General features: G+C 46.9%; 1 protein-coding gene across 2 annotated transcripts in view; it reads right to left on the bottom strand.

The window, feature by feature from the left end:
- The window catches only part of E2F8 (E2F transcription factor 8), a 77,035-nt gene extending 59,336 nt beyond the window's left edge, over positions 1 to 17,699 (bottom strand). The window contains exons 1-2 of one of the 2 annotated variants that reach the window (XM_086959520.1): positions 17,332 to 17,699; positions 1,913 to 1,996 (exon numbers count right to left, since the gene is read on the bottom strand). In XM_086959520.1, coding sequence (XP_086815646.1) covers positions 1,913 to 1,996; positions 17,332 to 17,337 — 90 coding nt within the window. In that variant the 5' untranslated portion in view covers positions 17,338 to 17,699. Of the gene's footprint in view, positions 1 to 1,912; positions 1,997 to 15,626; positions 15,839 to 17,331 lie in introns of those variants that run through there. The other variant, XM_086959522.1, reaches the window with a different exon arrangement.
- Positions 17,700 to 25,737: the final 8,038 nt, after the last annotated feature.

Below are 25,737 nucleotides of genomic sequence, written 5' to 3'. Positions count from 1 at the left end.
AAAAGATATTTCTACCTCAAATAAAAGGTTCTACGCAAAAGACACTAATGAGGTCAAACATTGCATAGACAGTAAGTAGTACCGTCATGTGAAAAAATATCAAACTAGTGATGTTACTCGATCATAAAAGTTGCCACGTTATGTTGCAGAATATGTTTTTTTCTTCCAGCATTATTTGGTCCTCGTCTGATGCATAATCCCAGTTGCATTGACTGTCCTTTACGGATACTATTACATCATTTTGATTGGTCATTTATAAAAGTTTTAGGGGAGTAATGAAGTTTATAGAGTTCCTGCATTTATGTGTCAATTAACTTGTCATGTAAGTTAGAATAATAAAACATCAGAAAAACGTGGCATTTTGTAAAGCTGCTCTTTAACGAATTGCATCAGCAACAAGTGCTAAAAATCAAACCCATCGTCCATACCTTATTCTGTTTGATGTAGTTGCACTGTCCAACGAACCAATCTGAGTACCCCAGCTTAATTTTTAGCCTCAAATCTCAAATTCTATGACATTTACAAAAATTTGGAAAATGTTCCAGTTTCTATTTTACTTTTTTATTTATATAGAAATTTAAATGATACTTAGAAAATTAAATTATATTTTAACAGATTAATAATTTTCTAAGTAGTCACAGACTTGATGAGTAGGCCTCGCAGACCCACAACATTGGTAAAATGCTTTGCAGAATGGCAAATGAAAAGAATATAAACAAATTTGCATTGATTTAGCCGCTTCATTTTGTAGATGCGACAAGCGTGATGTAATCATGAGTCATCACGCAAGCGGGCGCATGCATCACCACACATGCCTGAGCTTACAAAATGATGTAGATGCCTTTTTTTGACCATTCCAAGACAGGAAAGGCAAGCCATAGAATATGAATTAAGAAATGAGTGACAATAAATCCAACTAATAGTAAGCAATGGACAGGCTTAAGACCCACTGTAAATGCTTCATAAACCCAGAATCAAGTGTTTTTAGCCAGTCAGCTTGAGCGGTCTGATAGGTGAGACAAGAAAAAAGATCTTCGTATATAGCAGTAAGTGTGCATTAAGTGGCCACTACTGGAAGAATATGTGCACCACAAATTAAGACTGTCACAATTCTCAGAAACAGCAAGTTTGACTGCTATTTTTGTATTAACATCAATGTCATCTAGAAAATGATTTTTTTCCCTAATACATGTTTGGAGAACGCAAAAGAAGTAACTTGTTTCAAATAAATCATTAAAAAAACACAGCACTCTCCAGTAACCAAATAACCACATGTCCAACTGATACAAATAAAATGCCATTTGGACAATGACAAGAGTTTCATTGTCACAGGCAGCGACCCTTGAAGAAGCACCAGATTTTAGTTAAAATGTCAGTGGACATTTTGTCTATTTTAAAAAAGCCACCCTTGTTTCAAATGTATAGTCACATGACAGTGAATTACTAGAGAGATCAAAAGGCGGATTACGATGGTGGCCGGACAAGTGCTAAGAGGCATGTTTAGAAAAATCCCTTCACCATGTGCCAGGAACAATAAGGCGCCTGGCACAGGTTGCATGGATGCTTCGGGGGGCATTACAGGTGCCTCCCTGGCCCAAAAGCACAGGCACGGGCCCTGATAGGGACCCCAAACTCAATTTCCGTCTGCCTTTTAATGACGGTCGGACCACCATAAAAAGGTAGAATGGGACACCGTAATCTTGACGGCGGTACCTAAGCATGCAGTCGCAATTCAGGGATTACCTGTTCGACCGCCTCCCCAATGGGATCTCCTATCCTGTCAGAGGCGGCGGTCTTTCCCCCCCGCCCACAGCACTCCAACCGCCAGCATCGTAATTCAACGGTCAGACCACAGCCTTGGAAGGCTCTAGTTAATGGTTTCAATAGCATAAAAAATTACATAAAATCATACCTTTTCTTCTGTAGCCATTATTTCATTGCTGTAAACCTCCTCAATTTTCCACAGAGAGTCTGGACTATTATTCTCAGCGGGAGCCTGTCGAAGAAAGAAATCAGGGCTAAGTAGGAACTTATCATTACTGCAAGACAATGGGGAGAGTTTTCACTTAATATCCATCAGTAAATAAGAGCATGAATGCCTAGCATTGCACTCTGGGGGAAAGAGGGCAGTAATGCCGTTAGAGGAGCTTGGAATTATACAGGAACATGGAGTCTGGTTCTACGCCACAGCGAATTGAGCAAGCAGGTCAAGAAATATCAAGAGCAGAGACAAGCCCTTCATCTCTCTACACAGCCATGATTACCCTCTGCCAGCAACTGCACTGCGTAACTATCGGAAACACACTTGGTAGTCCTAGTCCAGCTCTGTAGGTGCACTGTTTATGTTTTGGCATTGCGACATCAAAGTTCAGAAAAACTCATTAATCTGTGTGTCCCTCAATGAATGGAGGCTCAAGAATATTCGGACTGACAAGAGGATCCCCCTCTCTCACTCCTTGAAAGAAAGGTTCTATCTGCATTGTTTCGTCTTCGAAATGAAGAAAGGAGAGTTAACGTAAATGTTTGTAATTCTACAGTTTTCATCTACACAGCAGTGTTCCATAAGTGGTATGGGTCTGCCCAAACGTGGGTCTCCCATGATCGCTGTGTCACTGGAACCAAGCTTTACCTGTCTGAAGAAGTCAAACCCAGGGTTATTCCAGTCCTGGGTTGCTTGTGTTTTGGTTCAGGAAGGACCTGGCTTAGCAGTTTGGGCTGGACTTTTCCCAAGAGGAACGAGGTCATGACTGATTTGCATATGGCTGGACCTTAACTGAGGTGGCATGGTGAGCAAAAGAACAATAGGTTGGAAACCTACACAGACCGATCACCAGTAGTTAGACTTATTGCAGGCAGCGCCTCATCACCTATTGTGCGTTTCATGTACAAGTGGCATACCAGACTTGGGTCCCATGCGCTCTGTCACTGGAAATGTGGCTTTACCTAGCCAATGAGCCCATAACTAGGGTGAAGCTGGATCTGGGTTGCTTGTGTTCCGGTTTAGGGAGGACCTGCCTTGGCAGTTAGGGCTGGACTGTTCCCTAGAGGAGCACAGTCATGAACGATTTGCTTATGGCTCAGTCCCATTCACCTTTTGTGTGTTCCAGTTTACATTAAAACACCACCCTCAGAGGAACCCTTGTCTACAGACCCCGACCACAGTTTAGTGACTCCAACCCCGACTTCACCAGCACACACGCCCTCGCCTCCACGGACTACATCATCCTCGGGGACCTGAACTTCCCCCTTGAGAACAACGACGACTTGAACTCGTCCACCTTGATCAACAACCTCGGACTCAGACAACTCGTCATAACACCCACCGACTACGCCGGCCATGCGCTTGACCCCTTCTTCTCCGCAAGCTCCCACGTCTCCTTCAACCACACCACCGAGCTCCACTGAACCGACCGGTGCATCCACTTCACCTTCCAGAAACCCACCACGCAACACCGCACCCAACAGAGGCCACACTGCTGCTGGAGCAAAGTCACCAAAGACCAGCTATCCATCACCCTCATCCGGAGCCCACCAGCAGACAGACCGACCCCGACGCTGCCACCCGCTACCTCAGACAGTGGATCGACGACTGCACCTACACCCTCGCCCCGCCCAAGAAACCCTCCAACAGCCACACCAAGCAGAAAGCCAGCTGGTTCACAGAAGACCTCCAGGCCTCGAAGCAAACCTGCTGAAAGCTGGAGAAGAACTGGATCCCTGAACGAACACCGGAAAGCTACGCAGCCCACAAGAACTCCACCCGCAGACACCACCACCTCATAAGATCCGCCAAAAGGGCCTCCTTCAAAGACCGCCTAGACTACAACGCACACAACAGCAAAGAACTCTTCAACATTGTGAAGGAACTCTCCAACCCCAGCTCCAACACCAACGACATCCCACCTTCGCAAGACCTGTGCGACTCGCTGTCCGCCTTCTTCCACCGCAAGATCGCAGACATCCACAAAAGCTTCAACGCCGCAACCACCCAGGCAACCACAAACCACCATCCGCACCAACCACCTGCTCTCCTGGACCAACATCGATGATGACGACACCATCAAGATCATGAACACCGTCCACTCCGTATCCCAGTCAGACCCCTGCCCACACCACATCTTCAACAAAGCCAGCACCACCATCACACCCAATCTCCAACCTCCACGAAGGAATAAAGGCAGTCGCCAAATGGATGAGGAACAGCCGACTGAAGCTGAACTCTTACAAGACGGAGGTCCTCATCCTAAGATCCACCCCCTTGGTCTGGGACGACTCCTGGTGGCCGACTGCACTAGGAACAGCTCCAAAACCCACCAACCCCGCACGCAACCTAGGGGGTCATCCTCGACTCGACCCTCTCCATGACTAAGCAGGTCAGAGCCTTCTCTTCCTCCTGCTTCAATACCCTGCGCATGCTCCGCAGGATCTACAAGTGGATCCCCACAGAAACGAGAAGGGCGGTCACCCAGGCTTTCATCAGCAGCAGACTGGACTATGGAAATGCCCTCTACGCAGGAGCCTCTGCCAAACTCCTGGAACGGCTCCAACGCATCCAGAACGCCTCCGCGCGCCTGATCCTCGACATCCCTCGCCGCAGCCACATCACCCCCACCTGAGAGACCTGCACTGGCTCCCGGTCAACAAAAGGAGAACCTTCAAGCTCCTCACCCAGTCACACAAGGCACTCCATAACACCGGACCAGCATACCTCAACAGCCGTCTCAGCTTCTACACCTCCACCCGCCAGCTCCACTCCACAGACCGCGCCCTTGCCACTGTCCCGCACATCCGAAGAATGACCACCGGCGGCTGGTCATTCTCCCACCTCGCCACCAAGACATGGAACACCCTCCCCATCCACCTACGGCAGACCCAAGAACTACTGACCTTCAGAAGACTCCTCAAGACCTGGCTCTTCGAACAGTAGCAGCATTTCCCCCCCTCACCCCAGTGCCTATAGTGCGCTTTACAAATGCTATGATTGATTAACTGCGCTTTACAAATGCTATGATTGATTAACTGATTACAACGGGCCAGATTTTTATTTTTTTAGGTACAGGATGATAAAGTAATTGCCAGAGATTCACAAGATTTTTTTACTTGTCTCCAGGTTCTCAAACATGTTCCCTGGTTTACTCCACATCTCCTCAATGTTACATCGTTGGTGGTCTTGACAGTAGCAGACATTCCTTTTGCAGTAAAATGTCAGGACTTAATGATAGCACGATTCATCAGATAGTCTTGTCTATCACCCACAAGACTTTCTAGCAAGAATATCCTTTACTGCATTTTAATCCTTCCAGCTATAATAGACGATTTTGGCTCATCCCTCATGACCCCATACACAATAGCTGGTTTTACTTTCAAGTTTTTTTTTTTAAAGAGATCATTGAGAATTGGCACCTAAACAGAATTTTTGGGTTACAGATAGGAGATATTGATCTGACTCAGCAAGACACTTTGTTGTTGCAATGGCATATCAAGGGCCACAGGAATTATGTGATTAAATTGTGGTGGCTTGTTCTGTATAACTATGGATTTCATTTGACACATATTCCATTATCTGATACATAATCTGCAGATTTAAACACAAAAACATTTCTAGCTCAAAAGGACAAAACGTTACTAGAAAATGTAGCAATGAGTTGCCATACAGGGACAGCCCTTCACTAGGTTGCTTTATATTTGGGGGTTAAACTAGTTTAATGAGGTGGACCTCGTTTCCAGACAGTATTAACATGTATAACTGACAAAATAATTAAATTCTATCACAAAAAGTGCCACATAATGAGCAGAATCTTGCCGCATAGTTTTCAACATTGACAATTAATTATTTTGGCCCTGCTTATATCTGAAGTTGTAATGGATTCTCAAACCTGATTGCCACCTAACGTTGTCGCACAAAATACATTGGATTTTAAAGATGCTCGTGATTAGCTATGTACTGTTCTTATGTTGACAGGTTTCCAGTTTTCTACTGTTCTGTCTTAAAGTGCAGTTTACTTTGCATTACGTAAAATATTGTTTTGCCTTTTCAAATATAAATGCAGAACTAAAAGTACTGCAATGCAAAGCAATTAGAATTTAAATACGAGGATTGGACGGAATTCTTCAAACCTGACAGAGACAACACAAGTACTGGCTGGTCATTTTTAAGGGACAGTATAGCGATTGCGGCCTGGGGAATTCACACTGCATGAAAGAATGTGTGACCATTAGTGTGCCATTTTCAAGTCACTTTGCCAGAGAAGGCACGCAGGATGCACAACAGGTAAAATTATTGTCTTATTTACTGCAAAAGAAACAAATGATGGATGGAATGCTGAACAATGCAAGTATTCAACCCCAGTCACAAAGATCTGAGTTTAATCCATTGTTCTGTTGCTCACCACTCCAAACTAGTTTGGCTGGGTCCAAACTGCAGTGGTGTACTGAGCAAAAGAACAATGAATTTAACCCAGATCTCTTGACTGTGGGTTAATGTTGGATTGATTCAGCATTCTGTTCATCAATTGTTGCTGCAGCACTCTTCACCCTAAGCGGAATGGGCATGCCCAGAGCTAGGTCCCTTGTTTGCTGTGCAATTGTGAAAGGAAGAACGATCACGGAGACGGTAAGTACTCCTGTTCATTATATCCCATAAAGGCAGCTCCAAGGCTGCAACTGCCGAAGCAACACATTCCATGTAGGGAACAGTGCCACGTGAGCATTCTACGAGGGAGAACGTGAATCAGATCCCAACACACCTCCCTTCCTACACAATAAAAGAAAGAAAACAAAAAAAAGAGGAGAGGAGAAATAGATAACATAACGATAAGATAAATATAAAAGCAAGAATCATAACAACTGAAAAACATAATATCATTAACGTATAACATATTCTTGAAATATAACCGGAGTAGATCACACCCTGGAAGAAAAAAACATAGAATCGTCAATCCATAACATAGTCTTGAAACTTAATCGGAGTAGATCTCATCCTGGAAGGAAACCTTTTGAAAGAAGAACAGCCCGAACAAACATTCCTATTGGAAGGAACTGCATTAGAAGATAAACTTGGAAGAACAGGAGTTGCATTAGCTGGATCCAGGGCCGGAGTGGTCGTAGCGAGCACTGGGCAATCCCCCGGTGCGCCGCACGTGTGGGGGCGGTTTTTGGCCCCTGGGGGCCATTTTTGTAGCAGGGCTAGTTTTGATTTTTGTAGCAGGGCTCGTCATGATGTACACCTCCATACACTCATGACGAGCTGAGCTCGTCATGAACAATGGGATTTTAGAAAAGTCAGCAATGACGATGAATCGCCTAAGCATTGATGTGGTTAACAAAAACGGCAGAAAACCAGCCCTGGCAAAAAGCTCAGCGTCACTCCCCAATACCCACCCCCTCCGGGAGGCAAGCACTTTGCCAGGGCCAGTTTGGTTCCCAGTCCGGCCCTGGCGGGATCCAAATGAACACCAATCTTCCCACCAAAGTACACAATTTTATATTGAGGAACAACAGAAATGGCACACGTTCCAAATCTTCACATTCTTCAACACTACCACACGCTCTCTTACTTCACTCACCCTAGCCAGGGCTGAGAACCAAGACGTCCCCTTGTGAATGAAGCCAGGCTTCTTGATTCTTACCCAATCTCCAACACACAAACAGGAGAAACTCATTCAGAAACAGTGGTGTACTTTGATTGAACTGTAGGTCTCACATCCGCTACCTTGCCAAGTCTAGCTTGATCGACTTCTTTCCTGGGCATCTAATCTTTGTTCATCTTAGAACCGGCAACTCTTCCCCCTAAGCAGAGTGAAAGGAGACAACCCAGTACTAATATGAGGAGTAGTTCTGATTGCCCCCAACATGTCTGCAATGGCCATACGCCAGGGTAAACCATTCACCAAAGCCAATTGCAGTTGATCTTTGATAACGCGATTAAAGCTTTTCACCAATCCGTTGCTGCGAGGATGATAAAGTGAGGTTAAAACGTGTTTAGCCGTGCTCTTTGAGGAAATGTTGCATTTCCAAAGACACTAACTGGGTCCCGTAATCTGTCACTAGTTCCTCAGGAAACCCCTCCCGGAGAAACACTTCCTTGACTAAATTAATGACAGACAAAGAATTCACACACTCCATAAACTTGATCTCGGGCCACTTGGACATATAGTTCACTAAGACCAGCGCATACAAAGGAGAACCTCCAGAAATCCCAAAAGGACCGGCAACATCGAAAGCTAATTTACACCAGAGTAGATTCTTGACCCAAACAGGATCAATGGGAGAGGGATGAGTTTCTCGAGTTTTATCGCTCAGAACACATGCACAACAGTCCCTGACATAATGCTCGATGGACCTGTCCACTCTGGGCCACCAAAAGTCCTCTTGGATTCTGCATTTCATAGCGCAAATACCAAGATGATCTTCATGAGCCAGATCTAAAATGTGTTTTTGCATGCATGTCGGAACGACCAAAAGACTACTGCTGCGTAAAATTTCATCCACCATGGCTAACTAATCATAAACCCTTTTGAAAGGAATTAACTCAGTACACAAATCCTTGTTGGTAGGCCAACCATAAACCAAAAAGTCCACAGCCATCTTGATTTCACTGTCTTCTGATAGAGACCTTTCACAATGTCAACAACAGCAGATTCGCTGATGTCTTTGACAAGAAGTATACGGGATAGACAATCAGCAATGTTGTTTTTGATACCAGCAACATACACTAAACGATAATTGAACTCCTGAAGTCTGTATTGCCATTTGTCAATTTGAGGAGTGGTGCGACCGCCACCTTTGGTGGTGAAGAGATCAACCAAAAGTTTTGTGTTCGGTCCTGAGGATGAATTAATTTCGCCACAGGAAATTCCAAAAGTACTGAACTCCCCACCATAAGGCTAAAGCCTCTTTCTCAATGGTGGAGTAAGAACTCTCAGCACAACGAAGAGTCCTGGAGGCAAAGGCAAATAAAATAAAAAAATAAATAAAATCTACGCACGACCATCACTTCTCTTTTGCATAAGAACAGCGCCCAATCCTGTTACTGGAATCAGTAGAAATGATGCATTTGTCATTGATATTAAACTATTTCAAGGAGCGTGCTTGCACAATTCCCTTTTTGTGAAGATCAAATTGGTCAACACACTTGTCGCACCACACAAAGTAGACATTTTTCTTAAGTAATTCACACAAACAAGGTCTTATTAGCAAAATTCCCCACAAATTTGGCAGAGTACTCCACAAGACCCAGGAAGGAACGAAGTTGGTCTTTATTCGTGGGTGAAGGTTCATTCTGAATGGCATCTAAAATTTACAATTTGGGTTCAATTCCTTTGCAGGAAATATGGTGACCCAAATAATCCACATCCTTTCGAAAAAATTTGCACTTGTCCTTCCTTAAGGTTAGTTAGCCCATACAGTTTCACAGTATAAAGTTCATGTTTAACTCTACTATCGTGCTCTACCTCAGTTCGTGCATACGCAAGAATATCATCTTGGAAAAACATGACTCCCGCTGGGTTTTTGAAAAAATCCCCTTGAGGAGCTGAAACACAGCGGAAGCTGATGCCAGACCAAAAGGCATTAGTTTGTAACGGAAAGCTCCTTCCGGTGTTACGAAAGAGGTGAGTTGTCTGGAGTCCTTGCTTAACCCAACCTGGTGATAAGCTGAGGAAATATCACATGACGAAAAATACGTGGCTCCATCTAGAGTCGCTAGCATTTCATTTATATTGAGTAAAGGCTGGAGGTCGATCCACATATTAGCATTCAGATTGTGCAAGTCTACGCATATCCAAAGAGACTTGTCAGCCTTGCGTGCAAGAAATACAGGGGCCAACCATTCGGATCCTTCAATGGCTTCAATCACATCCATGGTGCATAAGCGTTCAAGCTCATGCTTCAATTCCACATGCACACAAGGAGCGTAAGGCACCTTGTGTGCAACAGCCTTTGCACCACTTTTTAGGATGATGCGGTGCTGAAAACCTTTTAGCTTCCCATGTATGTCACAAAAAACTTCAGGATACTTCTGGATCCACTCATCACCTGATAAATGTCCCACCACCAACGCATTAGGCGAACTGGAAGATGACGGAGTGTAAAAATTGTATGCTTCATGCCTAGACAAAACAATGTCAGGATAATTGAGATCAAGAATGATACTGAGTTCTCCTTGCTCCTTCCATCTTAACAAATTAGCACCATCCTCTACAAAGTATACAGTTCCTGTCGCAAAATCCCCAAAGAATTCCAGATTTGCTTCAAATTTACCAAGAACATCCACTGTTTTGCCCCATCTGTAAAAATTCTAATGTTAGACAAGTGCAGCGTCTTCTAACCCCCCAAAATCCTTGGCATTGAGAAGGGTAAATGGGGAACCGGAATCGGCCAAGAAATGTACATTTTCCCCCATTCACACCGATAATGCATGCAGGAGATTTTCTTTTACGCAAGCCACCCATGGATGCAATTTTAACGGCATTCTCAGATTAACGATGAAGAGGACATCAACAACATATTATCACTATCTTCACTAGAGGCAAAAAAGTCTTCTTCAATGGACTTGACAATTTGCGTGTTTTCTTTGTTGGACCCCATGGCTTTACATAGACGTGCCAGATGACCTTTTTTCCCCTCATATGAAAAGTCTGGTTCAAAGCAAAACAGAACTTTGCATTTCCTAAGTTATTTTTGCTCACATAACGAAAACAAGAGTTGTACATTTTCAGAATTGATTCTAGGCGAAGGTAGAGTAGGTGAATTTTGCGTTGTATTTTCAATGGTAACTTTGGTAGACTTAATATTATGCTTTGATGGTAACAGTGTAACTTCAGTGTGTAGAAGGATTGCACATTTCCTTCATGCAAAATTGAGAATGTTCAATGCTTTTCGTAAAAGTAATAGCTGTTTCGAGGTCAGGGTCGTCTGATGACAAAAGCTTCTCTTGAATTTTCTTGTTACATGTGCGCACGTTTACTTGATCGTGTATGATTTCATCCCTAAATTATCTGTAGTTACAGTTGATAGATAGGGTTCTGAGCACAGAGACAAAATAGTCGATAGATTCACCAGAAACCTGGGCACGTTTTTAAAACTTGTGACGGTCAAGTACAATATTATTCTTGGGGTTGTACCTTTTGTCTATTGATGAGTGACGCGTACTCATCAATGAGTAGTGAATCACCGCCGTCACCAATACTCACACGAGTGCTGACGACCTTAAGAGTCAAAGTTTTCAAAATGCTTCTATCCTCCGCACCAAGATTATACATAAGAAGTGCTTTCTTCTTCTTTATAGTGAACATATCACCATCAATGGCTTCCAGATAACTCTCAAATGTATCCTTCCATTGTTGCCATGTAATGGGAGGAGAACCAGGAGATTGTAAAAAGCGTGGCGGAGCTACCAGGTGATCCATGATAAAAACAGAGCGCGAGTGAGTTGCTGCCCACACAATTGTAATAAATGCAGGAATAAGATGAATTCACGTACACACAGTAAAGTTCTAATGATGTACACTGTGAGTGCATCACAGAAGTAGCTGAGTGTTAATCAAGGAAAGAATAGGAAGAACATTGAAGGAATCAGCTGTGCACATCAGCAATTACTTTATGAGATGTGTGCATGAACAATGAATGTTGAACAGCTGTGCGCGTCATTGGTGAAAGCAACACTGGTGTTGCTCAGCTAGTGCGCAAATTAGGAAGCATGGTAATCCGATCAACAGCTGTGCGTATCAACGTGAAAACAACTTTAGTGTTGTTATGACAACGCAGAAACGAGGGATCGGAATAATCCAAAATGGCGGTATGCAACGTGAGAGCGTTGCGTGCAGGGATGACAGGCAAGACTCCGAAGGCAATCAATCAATAAAAGCATTTGTATAGCGCACTACTCACCCGGAGGGTCTCAAGGCGCTAGGGGAGGGGGGGTCCGCTACGGCTCGAACAGCCAGGTCTTGAGCTGCTTCCTGAAGGCGAGGTGGTCCTGGGTCATGCGGAGGTGGGTCGGTAGGGAGTTCCAAGTCTTGGCGGCGAGGTAGGAAAGGGACCTTCCCCCTGTGGTGGCTCTTCGGATGCGGGGGACGGCGGCGAGGGCGTGGCCGGTCGATCGTAGCTGGCGTTTGGGAGCGTAGAAGTTGAGGCAGCTGTTGAGATATCCTGGGCCTTGGTTGTGCAGGGCTTTGTGTGCGTGGGTGAGGAGACGGAAGGTGATTCTCTTGTTGACCGGGAGCCAGTGCAGGTCTCTCAGGTGTCCGGAGATGTGGTTGCGACGGGGGATGTCCAGGATGAGTCGTGCTGAGGCGTTCTGGATCCGCTGGAGTCTCTTCTGGAGTTTGGCGGTGGTTCCGGCGTAGAGGGAGTTGCCGTAGTCCAGTCGGCTGGTGACGAGGGCCTGGGTGACCGTCTTCCTGTAGATCTTGCGTAGCATGCGTAGGATGTTGAAGCACGACGAGGAGACGGCGTTGACTTGTCTGGTCATGGAGAGGGAGGAGTCCAGGATGAAGCCCAGGTTGCGTGCGTGGTCTGTTGGTTTGGGTGCGCTGCCTAGGGCGGGGGGCCACCAGGAGTCGTCCCAGGCGGAGGGTGAGAATCCCAGGATGAGGACTTCCGTCTTGTCCGAGTTCAGTTTCAGACGGCTGTTCTTCATCCATTTGGCTACCTCTTTCATCCCTTCGTTTAGGTTGGCTCTGGCGGTGGTGGGGTCGTTGGTCAGGGAGAGGGTCAGCTGGGTGTCGTCGGCGTAGGAGATGATGTTATGGTTGTGCTGGCGTGCGATGGCTGCGAGGGGACTCATGTAGACGTTGAAGAGGGTTGGGCTGAGCGAGGAGCCTTGAGGGACGCCGCTGATGACTTTGGTGGCTTCTGATCTGAACGGGGGAAGGCTGACTCTCTGTGTCCTTCCGGCGAGGAAGGAGGTGATCCACTCCAGTGCCTTCTCCTGGATTCCGACGTTGCTGAGGCGCTGTACTAGGGTACCGTGGCAGACAGTGTTGAAGGCCGCGGAGAGGTCTAGGAGGATGAGGGCCGCAGTTTCTCCGTTGTCGAGCAGGGCTCGGATGTCATCCGTTGCTGCGATCAGGGCGGTCTCGGTGCTGTGGTTGGCCCGGAAGCCAGACTGCGAGAGGTCGAGGGATCCATTTGTCTCGAGGAAGGCGGCCAGCTGCTTGTTGACTGTCTTCTCGATGACTTTTGCGGGAAACTGGAGCAGTGAGATGGGTCGGTAGTTCTTGAGGTCGGCTGATGGCTTCTTTAGTAGTGTGCTGAGTTCGGCGTGCTTCCAGCTCTCCGGGAAGGTAGCAGTGTTGATGATGTCCCGCAGGTGGGGTGCGATGACAGCGTCGGCCTTGTTGAAGACGTGGTGGGGGCAAGGGTCGGTCGGAGATCCAGAGTGGATGGAGTTCATCGTGTGGATGGTGTCTTCGGTGCTGATCGGGGTCCAGGCGCGGAGGGTGGTGGTGGGGGGGGGGGGGGGGGGGCGGTGATTCGCTCGTGGCGTGCGTTGGTTGAGTGCTGAAGCTGTTGTGTATGTCCGCGATCTTGGTGTGGAAGTAGGAGGCGAGGGAGTTGCAGAGGTCTTGCGAAGGGGTGAGGTTGTTGTTTCCGGCGTTGGGGTTGGAGAGCTCTTTAACGATGTTGAAGAGTTCCTTGCTGTTCTGTTCGTTGTTGTCTAGTCGTTCCTTGAATGCAGTTTTCTTGGTGGTGTGGATCAGTTGGTGGTGTTTTCGGGTGGCGATCTTGAGGGCAGTCATGTTGTCCGGTGTTGGGTCAGGCTTTCTCCAGGGCTCTGCAGTCCTTCTTGGAGCTCCTGAGTTCGTCGGTGAACCAGGGGGCTTTCTTGCTGCCGGGTCTGCTAGGCGGGGTCCTCAGAGGGGCGAGGTCGTCTGCGCAGTCGCTGATCCACTTCGTGAGGTTGGTGGCCGCTTGGCTGGGGTTTGTTGCGCTGGTGGGTGGGTTCTTGCTCAGGGCGGTCGCGAGCTGGTCGGCTGAGATCTTGTTCCAGATTCTGCGTGCAACCTGTTGCTGTTGGCGGAGGATCGTGGTTCTTTTGAAGTTGAAGTGGACGAAGCTGTGGTCCGTCCAGTGGAGTCCGGTGGCGTGGCTGAAGGCGATGTCCTTGCTGGAGGAGAAGACGGGGCCAAGCGTGTGGCCGGCGTAGTGGGTGGGGGTGGTCACCAGCGGAGACAACGTCACGGGAGCAGCACGCGAGAAACGATTGTTTTAATTGCTCGTGCACGACAAACTGCAAAAAGTACCTGAAATGGCCGGAAAACAGCCAGAATTGACGTCTGAGCCCCAGGACAGCAGCAGAACCACAAGTCCACACGGATGGCGAGACTGCGAAGTGACGCCATGGAGTAGAAAACGCCACACAATAAGAATGGAGGTCCAGGGGACGGTTGGCAAGAAGCAGGTTCACTCACAAGAGGGAGGCCAAAGACAGGACAACTTGTCGCCAATGAAAGGAAGTACTATGACGGAAAGTTAAGTACTTCTGTTTATTACGTCCCATCAAGGCAGCTGAAGCAAAACATTCCACGTTCCACGCAGGAAACAGTACCACAAGAGTATTCTACAAGGGAGAACGTGATACAGCCCAACAAACTGGATTCAAGCTAACTTGGCAGATGAGGGTTAGTACCCCGGACACTGGTCCCAGAATGCTTGTTTTTGGTCCAGGGAAGTCCTGTCTTGGCAGTTCGGGCTGGACTGTTCCCATGAGGAGCAGGGTCACGACGGGTTTGCATATGACTGGGTCCAAACTTGGGTGGTGCAAAAGAATGATGGTATTTACCCAGATCTCTTGACTGGGGTTGAATAAGTGATTCAGCATTCCGTCCATCAGTTGTTGCTGCATATTGTATTAACTGGCCAAGTGACTAGTGTCACCTTAAAGAAGTTCTAAGTGGTATACAAAGCTTGACAGGAAAACATAGACCTGGTGATATCAGTTGTTGAAACTGAAGAGATCCTCCTGAACAAGCCCATCCTCGTAACAAAACCATTGAAAAACGGTACAATTAATTAAACTGATAATTGCTTCATGCACAGCTGAAATTATGATAAACTGTTTAAAGCATAACTTTGCCATATGACTACAAATTGATCAACTGGTTGTCCGATAACGATAACGTTCTACGGCATGCTATTTAACCCATAAAGCATTGCCCTTCCCAAAATGGCCACGATACAGTGACATTTACTAGGGTCGGTCATGTACCCGGAAGTAGTCCTCGGCAGCCAATCATGGAACAAGAGGGTGGAACTCTTCGCTACGTTGATTGGGGAAGGACGTACTTTTAAATAAAGTGGCGCGGAAGTAACCGCCAGTTCAAAGGTCAACTTGTTGACATAAGTGGCTACCACGTAGCTGAGGGCGGCCGGAGGACCGGCCATAGCAGTGTCTGCGTCCGTGCGACTTAGAAATGGAACAGTAGAGCTAAAGTAAAGGACTTCGAAATCCTATGCAGATCTTAACGGAGAAAACTCTCTCTTACAGAGATACGCGTCGCTATATTACAAGAGGGTTGAGGGGGCACCTTGGTAGTCCACTTGACAGGCTCTTATGGCGATCAACTACTGGGCTCGGGCACCTCGGTTTTTTTAAGCCACCCGACCATCCGCTCCCGCCTTACTTATCGTCCGTAGGGGCCCTCTTACACAGCGAGCACCTGAACGCCTCCCGCTCGCAGTCGTGATCCGCAGCGCCGCTCCCCTGCTGCTGCCGGCGGCGGTTGGCGGGTCTCCAGTTGGCGGGGAACGCTCTCGGAATTCCCTCCTCCCCGCGCGGGAGTTTGAACGTTCCCCGCGCGCAGCCCGGGCACCGAGGGTGGAGCGGTCACTGCCTGGGCAAAAAAAAAAGTCCGCGCTCAAACTCCCTCCCTGAACCGAATCGTAGCCCCTCCCCCAAACATACGCGATTGCAACACCGTAAACTGCCCTAAGTCGAGGAAGAAGCGATCTACTGCCCGTGTAGTCCAAGGGAGCCCCCACACCTCCTTATGGTGCTTTCCCCGAGCAGGACATTACACCCCTCCCTGTACTCTGCTTCGAGGGAAAATCCATCCGTATTACTCACTCCTCTCTTAACCCATCTCCTTTGCAGGGTGTTCACCAGCTTGGACTCTTCTTCATCCTCTTAGCAAGCGAAATTCCTCCCTTATATCTCAATGGGGTCGCAGGCCCAAAACACAATTTACGCCTTCACGAATGTCATCGTTTTATAAGAGGAAAGTGGGAGATAAAGAAAAGTTGGAATAATGTATTTCCCCCTTAGACTTCTTTTGAAGGAGAGGTGATTTCAGGCGGGAGCCAGCCAAAAGTGTTAATTGTTTTCGGTTTCAGTTGAGCCCGCGCTCTAAAACCTCGCAAAACTACTCTTTGAAACTACAGGAGTTTGTTCTTCCCTACAGAAACATCGCATGCCAAAGTACATTTACTGACTACATCAGTATTCTGTGTCTCCACCGATTTAAGCGAAAGGTACTCGACTTTTTAACCCCCAAAAGGATACCCTTACCCTCGGTTGAACACAAAGAAAAAGTTTTACCCCTCACGCAAATTCTACACAGCTGTTCCGTATTGCTGACATGCCTAATGCTCAATGAGTGTCTGGGAGCCCAACTGCATGAAAGATCCCATACACTCTGCATCTGATTGCGATTACTTTCATGATGCCCACCTGCCAAAATTACGTTGTTGAAATACTAGATGTGACAAGGGGCCAGCTTTGGGCACCATCATTTACTCTGAGAAACAGATCAGACATTGTGTGACACAAGAGGGCTTGTGATTTACGATATAACCTGCTGTACCCCATTGTGCAACTCACCTAGGGGGGCAATTTAGACTTAATGGCTCGTCACCCCACACCCTTTACAGTAATGTTCTGGCTCCTCTTCCCTTCCCGAGACCTTTTTCACAACATTTATATAAGTTGCCTTGTTTAGACTGTCTTAATTCTAAATGAATGTCGCCACCGTGCACCCTGATGGGTTTCACGGTACAATTGTCTATAAAGCCCCACCAATGAGACGAGACCCACTGAATTCCCTTAGTGTCGGCAACGTCCCGCAGCCCCCGCCCTAAAATCCCCGGGAGATGATTCACATAACACTAAAGTCCAAAGTGCAGGCGAGGTCTCCTTGCCGTGGATTATATGTACAGAACCCTCCCCCAATAACCTTCAAATGCCTTTGGGTTAACTTGTCTGCCTCAACCCGACCTCATCAAGTTTATTCAGCATGTGAAGTTTGCATTTTGAATGAAAAAAGCACCAGAATATACAACAGGCCCAAAAAACTGCTGCAGTCAGCAAAAGAGGAGGGGAAGTTTCTTTACCTTCATCGGCTGCGGCTTTCTCCCGCGCAGACGGGATCGGACCAGGAACCGGGCAGGGGTCGGTCGAGGCTCGTCCGGGGAGCAAAGACTTGGTGTGGGTGCTGCACTGGACCTTCCCGGGGCAGTACAGAGATCTCCCCTCCAGATCCCGGATATCTGCCGGCCCAGCTAGCAAAAAGCCCTCCGTGGGTAATATCTCCCTGTGAATCTGCCTATCTCTGTGCCTAAGCGCCGACTGCAGTCCCCGCCGAGCCCTTGTTGTCACCAGTCGGCATTAATGCCCTCCGCTGTCCCAGCAGGCTGTTAATGGCCCGCCGCTGCTGCGCTCAAGATTTGAATTACTTCTGCTGTCCATTGCCCAACGCATCGGGCGTGCGCTTCCAAACCCCCCCTCACAAACACCCGGGAGCCAATCAGAACGTGGGAACCAAAGGCCGCGAGCCAATCCCGGCTGGTTTCGTTTGATGAGCTACCCCGGCCCGTGGAGTTGGGCGGGAGATGGCGCGCGCTCTATTCTGGTGTAAGTGCCTACTCGCGCGTGCTGAATGAGGCGTCACAACACGTCTCGCAGTGCGCTGAATGGGACATGTATCACATACTGAGCGAATGTACTCGCGAAATAATTAGTGTATTGAACATGTGGGCTATATGTGGTATTTTATAGCGCGAAAATATTCGACCCGTAATACAACTTCAAGGCCTGATGGGAGAGGTAGCTAGTTTATGAACTAAAACGTTTCTGATGTAGTGTTCTTTAAAGAAGGGGGGCTTCAGCTCGTTGTAATGCAACTGGTGCTCATGTAAAGTACTCCGATACCTTCGAGACAAGTTCGCGCTGGATAAAGCTGCAAAAAAACCAGCATTGGCATAGCCAATAGGTCTTGTCTTTGGAACCTTATAAGTGTTTAGCTAGAGCTATTGGCTTTGCCAATGTCTTTAAGATATGGCGTAGAGCAGTGTGGTTGCTGTGCAGCATGTTGTAACGTTATAATAAAAACGTATTTTTTTTAAACATGTTACATAAAACCAAGAATCTTGAGTGCCACTGGGCAGAGGCTTCAGCCACCGACCATGGTGTGGCCTTCTCCGCCTGATGCTTCCGTTTGTACTAGGGCCACTTGTCCCTGTGCAGTCAGGGAACAGACAGATGAGCTTGGTGACTTTGAGTCTGCCCTGAGTTCCTCTGGGCTGTTGCAGTTCTACAGTGGATGCTGACTGACAAACCCCACCCTGCTCCAAAACAGTGAGTGCTGCAAATATCTAAAAAGAAATAAAATTTTAAAAAAACAGAATACTTTCCTTTGTCCCATTGGTTTCTCTCTGCATGCACTAACATTTAGAACAAACCCATAAACATTGTGATTTGCTGACTTTGTGGAAGAAATTAATTTAAGTCTTCGTATCCAAATGAATCACGGGCGCATGCATACTATCACAGGTGGGCCCAGGGTTCTAAGATTACAGACTGCCACACCATAAAAACATCTTATATTTCAGTACTGAATAGTTCATCCTTTCATGCATAAAAAATCTGCTTTATGGTTCTTTTCTGTGAGACATCGTACAGCATCGCCCTGCCTACTAATGTATGTGTCGCCATCAGATCTGATTCATATATGGAAGGATAACGGGCACATGGGTATCAGAAAGGGCCACGGCACTCAAACATCTGAAGACGCTTAAACCAAAACTTGATAAAATAATTACATCTCTAAGACGTCTAAGCCACGGCCTGGCCAGTCCCTCTGCAGATCCGATGCTGACAGTACTTAGGGCTAAACTGATCCCCGCCATTACGTACGGCCATATAGCCTATCCAGGGGCCTTTGAGAAAGTGGTCCAAGCGGCACAGGTGAAAGCTTATAAGTTGGTGCTACGAGCCCCCAAACAGGCGCGGAATAGCAGGGTGAGACTGGAAATGGGCCTGAAACGTCCTGAACTGGTACTACTGGGGGAACTGCTAAAATACTACATCAGAGTTCTGAAGTCGCCTGAAAACACCTTGAAGCACTCGCTAAAAATCATCTTTGGGGAAGAAGGCTCCCCATGGCAAGCCAAGGTGGAACTAGCCATTGACCTTCTGAAAATCGAGGGGCGGAATCTGCACTTACACGAAATCCCATATTCCGCCTGGGCAAAAGCCATCAAGCGCCAAGTCCAGTCTATTTCCTTTGAGCTAGACCTCTCCTCGCTCCGGCCCAACCCGCTAACGTTGGCTCTGGACAAGTCCTACATTCCTGGTAAACCCCAGCCATACTTACAAGACTCACTAACAACCGTAGCAAGACAAAAAATTCTGTCTATGCGCCTCTTGGGCCTCAGGATAATGGACTTTAATCCACGTTGGGCACGCTCGGACGGAGCCACTGCCTGCCGACTTTGCCAATATCGCAGAGAATCCTGGCTTCACTTGCTATGTTGCTGCCCTAAGCTGGCCAGTGACCGACATCGATTGCTACGTCCGGCACTACGTATCCTGGGTCTCAGAACTTGCAGAGAGGCCTCGGATTGGTGTTTCTCTGAAACCACAACATGTTTATTAGCCAGGATAGGCAAGTTCATTCATCAAGTTAAAATGGCACTCCAAATCAACTAAAGGACACCATCCCGAAGAGCCCTGTGACCCACCGCCCTAAAGTTGGTAATCCACAGATAACAGAGGGAGTCGTCGAAAAGCGGGGGCCGACTCAGGGGCCAATAAAGCCCACAGTGCAACTGAGGATGTCAAACTTTTACACGCCTTCTAGACTCTAGTAAAGCACGGCCTCATGATGATTCTAAACATTTTAATTCCTTTTAGTATTAATAATGTACAGTACAAGTGCACACAGTCAGTATCGAGACCACATAGCTGCACCAATGGTCCCTGACCGGTGTAGGTCGAGCAGGGGGGGGGGGGGGAGTATTTTACTGCATTTTACTGTATTTTATCTGAATCAAACTGCATTTTTATACACTGTAATGATTTTAAGTAATCGCACAGTTTATCAATAAACTCTACCTAAAGGAAGGATAACGGATTCAGCAGTAGAATGTCTTTTTTGTGGTGTCACTGAACACAAAGTAGCAACATTGTTGTAGGAAGAGTGAGACTTCGGTATTCATTGTGCCTACATTTCAGATTACCTCAGAGAGGTGGGTGGAAAATTGCATGTCTTACTACACTTGTGGGTGGCAAGAACAACGTTTTTGTGATCCCTACAAATCTAAGCATACATGTGGTTATGTGGCTTGTGTTTGTGCCTTCAGAAATTCAAAAAGAACATCAGAAGATATTGGATTGTTGTGTAAATAGTGTGATGGGTCCGAGTCAAATCTGGATCAGGCGGAGTTGGGGGACCACGGAGGGCTTGACATGTCCTACTGTAATGCGCAAATAGCGTGTCGCATCTGTCTAATTTTCCTAGTAATGCAAAAAAACGTTTTTTTGGTGTCGCTGTAGGTGTAAAATATAACTAGTAAGGAGGCAAGGGTCTAAACTACAGAGAACCTGTGCAGTCATGGTGTTACTTAGTCATGGATTGGGCCCCTCTAATTATGCAAATGTGCATCCGCTGCAATTTTGGCATAATTGTGGATTTACTGCATTTGCCACATAATCCATCATCTGCTGCATAGTCTGCAGATTTTAACAAAGTGTTTCTACCTCAAATGGTTAAAACTATTCTAAAACTGCAGCAGCCTGTGTTGCTGCGCAATGGAAGGCCTTTTGGAAAGGTAGACTTGTCACCTTTTTGTTGCTTATTGCTATATTTGGGTGTTAAATTGGTACTTATCCTGACATTGCACGCACCTTTCCCCTCCTGAGGCGGAAGCCGGGAGGTCTCTTGTCTTTTCCTGAGTTTTTAATTGCATTTTAAACATTTTGTTGTTCGCTACTCGTAATTCTCACACCTGATCTTGATAGGTGTGTTGGGACCCCAGCTCCGGTCCCGCTCTCGGCTGAGTATTGACGCCGAGAGCGCTGGGCGCCGGTTTTGGCGGCCATCTTGGGTCGGGCTAGGTTAGTGAGGCCATCGACAGCGCTATAAAAGGCGCCGGGAACAGGTAGCTGGTAATCCTGACATTGCACGCACCTTTCCCCTCCTGAGGCGGAAGCCGGGAGGTCTCTTGTCTTTCCCTGAATTTTTAATTGCATTTTAAACATTTTGTTGTTCGCTACTCGTAATTCTCACACCTGATCTTGATAGGTGTGTTGGGACCCCCCAGTGCTTAGCAGCGCCTAGAATTTACTCTGCCCCTTCCCTGCAGCTCCGGTCCCGCTCTCGGCTGAGTATTGACGCCGAGAGCGCTGGGCGCCGGTTTTGGCGGCCATCTTGGATCGGGCTAGGTTAGTGAGGCCATCGACAGCGCTATAAAAACAGACGGTCATGGCTCCGCGCAGCGGACGCGATCAGCACGCGTACCTGCTATTCCTCAGAAGATCTTCTAACACTGAAATCTGACAGGTATACCCCATCCCCCACCATATGTGCCACTCTCAAGGAAACTCACATCTTGCACTCTCCTAGCCGTAATAACTTAAGCCGTTCAACCCCCATAAAGCTAGCCACCCTCAACACCAGGTCTTTGCAGAAACACCACTTGGAAATCTTCACCCTTTTACAGGACGAGACTATCGATATCCTAACACTCACCGAAACATGGCTGAGTGATGCCTCTTCCCCTGATATCATCGCCGCCCTTCCCAGCGGGTATGATATGATCTGGCATAATCGACCAGAGGGGGCCCGAGGTGGGGGTGTAGCAATGATCTTTAAAAGGCAACTTATGGTAACCAAAATCCTAGCAGAGACCATAAACACCGTTGACCTACTAGGGACAAAAATTACCTCTAATAACTCCTGTCTTATTATCTTAACAGTATACTGCCCACCCCAAAGTACCCCATGTTCAATGATCTCTTCATTCCCATGATATCAGATCTATGCACGCGTTATAAAAACATTCTGGTAACGGGTGACTTTAATGTCCATTGGGATAAAAGCGATCAAAACTCATCCGTCCAGACTTTACAGACCACCATGACCGCCCTTGGACTGACACAACTCGTGGAAGCTCCAACTCACATAAAAGGCCATATCTTAGATCTCATTTGGTCCTCGACACCAAAAGCGGTTATCACAAGTATTTCACCTTGTATTTGGTCGGATCATCACCTTATCTTGTACGACTTACCGCAAAATATCTACCAGGCCAAATTACCGCTAAAAACAAAAAAAGTGCGCCAATGGAAGAAAGTGAATTCTGAAACCCTAACCAAAGTCTTGCCCAAATACAAACAGAATTTTACTACCCTCTCTGATAGCACAGACCTAGACTCAAAGTACGATACGATAATAACCACCTTTAGGCAATCAATCGATGAGCTAGCTCCTGAAAAAACGCAAAAAGTAAAAGGTGCAGAGAAAGGAGCCCCCTGGTTCACCGAAGGTTTACGTGAACAAAAAAGAAAACTTCGTTACCTCGAAAGATGCTGGAGGAAATCTAAAATGGACACCGACAGGGAATCCTATAGATCACTGTTTCAATTATACAAAAAGCTTATTATATCAGCCAAAAAGGATTATTATGAGACGCGCATTAATAATGCTACCAACATCCAGAGAGAGACCTTCCAAATCCTGAAAGAGCTGAGTAAGAAGGAGGAAAAGGCAGATATCCAGATCGACTGCGATACCTTTCAAGGTTACTTCCTCGGAAAAGTAGCGACCATCTTGTCCGATATCAAAAAGGACAACCCAGTCTCCTATACCGAACAACCGCCTCCTCCATGCTCTTCAATCCCTGTCTTCACCAGCTTCCCCGAAATTGACTCTACCATTCTGAGACAACTTGTATTATCCACCAAATCAGGCTCCCCCGCTGATCCCTGCCCGCCCGACATCCTTCGGTTAGCAATACCGATTCTAGAAGACCAAATCTTAGACCTTCTAAACACCTCATTAGCCACTGGAACACTACCATCTACCTTCAAAGAGGCACGCGTCAGACCCCTGATAAAAAAGCCTGGAGCAGATCCAACTAGCCTGAAGAACTACAGGCCAATCTCCCAGCTGCCATTTCTGTCAAAAGTACTAGAACAGCATGTACTAAAATCTCTGTCATCCCTCCTGGAATCTCACCACCTCCTCCAGGAGCGGCAAGCTGGTTTTCGTGCCCACCATAGCACAGAACTAGTAATGCTGTCGGTACTAGATGAGCTAAGATGCATGGCTGACGGTAAAAAGCCAAGCGCCCTGATTTTATTAGATCTTTCAGCGGCGTTTGATACCGTCAGCCATGCACTGCTCCTGGACAGACTGGCTAGGTTTGGGATAAGAGAGCAAGCCCTCAAATGGTTAACAGCTTTTTTGACAGGAAGAACGCAGAAGATCCAGTTGGCAGACCAGGTCTCAGACGTCGGCATACTAGCCTGTGGAGTCCCGCAGGGATCAGCACTCTCTCCGCTCTTATTTAACCTGTACTTACAACCATTGATAGAGTCCCTGGCAAACATGAATTGTAAAGTCTTTAACTATGCCGACGATACGCAGCTGCTGCTGAGTATCGATAATACACCATCGGCTCAGTCCTTGGCCCAAGACATACTACGATTTACAGTGATTTGGATGTCGTCCAATTTGCTGAAAATCAATCCAGATAAAACGGAAGTGCTCGTAGTCTCAACCTCTACTTCCCCCTGGAATGATCTGTTTTGGCCACAAGAACTAGGACCCACCCCAAAACCGTGCCCTAGTGTCAAGAGTCTTGGGATGAAAATTGACCAGGAACTCTCGATGGTCAACCAAGTATCCGCTGTGGTTGGTTCCTGTACTAACCTGATCAGGCAACTACGTAAACTCGCCCCCCTGCTCTCGAGAAACATGCTGCGAACCATTGTCTCCGCCACCATAGTGTCTCGAATAGACTATGGCAACGCGCTGTACCTCGGCCTTCCAAAAAACTCAATCAACCGTCTTCAGGTTATCCTGAACGACGCAGCACGTTTGATCTTTGGACTGCCGAGGAGGACTCATGCCTCCCCTCTGCTCTATAGGCTACATTGGCTGCCGGTGGCGCAGAGAGTCGAATTTAAGAGCATGTGTATCTGCCACAAAGCAATCCACGGACAGGCGCCAGCCTACATAAAAGAAAGGCTCCAGATATACGAACCTAAGCGCGCCTTGCGATCGTGCTATCCTGTCCACGCTTCAAGTTAACAACAAAAGGAGGCAGATCTTTTTCAGTTCAGGCTCCTACCATCTGGAACAAGCTACCGGAGTCGCTTCGCAGAGAACCTAATATCCTCCATTTTAGGAAGTCTCTGAAAACCTTACTCTTTAAAAACGCATTCCCATCTCAATAGTCGGCTACCAGATCAAACACCTCTATATTCTATTCCATCTTTGTTGCTGTACTTGGTCAGTAGCGCTTTGAGACCTGTAGGTGAGTTGGCGCGATACAAAACACAGTTACAAATTACAAATTACAAATTACTTATGAGGTGCACCCAATGCCCAGACAGAGATAACACGTTTAAAAAGTAGAATATAATGAAGTAATACAACTAAAAATTGTGCTGCATAGTTTGCTTTTTTTTTTAACTGCATAATTTACTTAACCCTGCTGCAAAACGTGTCTCTATCTTGCCGCATAATTCCAGTGGCCCTAGTTGCGGGTGACTGTGTATCCTGCAGTCTCCAAAAGGGATCAGGTAGACTCAAAGCTGTATCTGGGCCCCTACCTACAATGACCCTATTGGTTGGAACTTAATGCCCTCAACGCCTTAGTCCTGTTAGTCTCCAAGGAAAAGAGAAAAAGGTTTAGTGAAGATTGCAGATGTAGGAGAATGAGGTAAATGTATGATTGAACACTCGATGGCAGTGTCCCCGACTCATAAGAAATGACTTCTCCAACAATCCAGACCACCAGTTCATGCTCTCGTTACCGGGTGTCGGACCCTCTGAAAGAAATACTCCTGCCTATAGCGCTGTCCATCACCTAGCTCTAACCCGGAAGTCCATCACTACTATATGCGTGGCAACGTTACTGGCACAGAACATTTCCAGAAGAGAAATAAAGTAAGTGTTCTCCGTTGCCCATTTATGACACCCTAAAATTGCTGATCAGGGGTTAGGAAAACCTTTTACCGCAGGACCCTTCTGCTTTTTTGGGGGAGGAGGCCAAAGGTCGGTGTCCCTATGCCGTCTTGAATTTTAAAAGCTCTTGCAAAACTCCTAGAATGAATGCATTCATATTGTGAACTTTGGCACAAAGAGAAATCTGTTGCCTCTGTTGAAATGTCGTACAAAAGGGGGTGGTGATGGACGGAGCATCTGAATCAATCAAACACTCACACCCAGTCAAAAGATCTGGGTTTGATCCATCACCATACTTTAGCCCACTCTGCCACCCCAGTTCAGG

Source organism: Lissotriton vulgaris, chromosome 2_2 (assembly GCF_964263255.1).
Source record: "Lissotriton vulgaris chromosome 2_2, aLisVul1.2, whole genome shotgun sequence".
NCBI classification, from domain to species: Eukaryota; Metazoa; Chordata; class Amphibia; order Caudata; family Salamandridae; genus Lissotriton; species Lissotriton vulgaris.
This window is presented reverse-complemented; position numbering and strand designations above follow the sequence as displayed.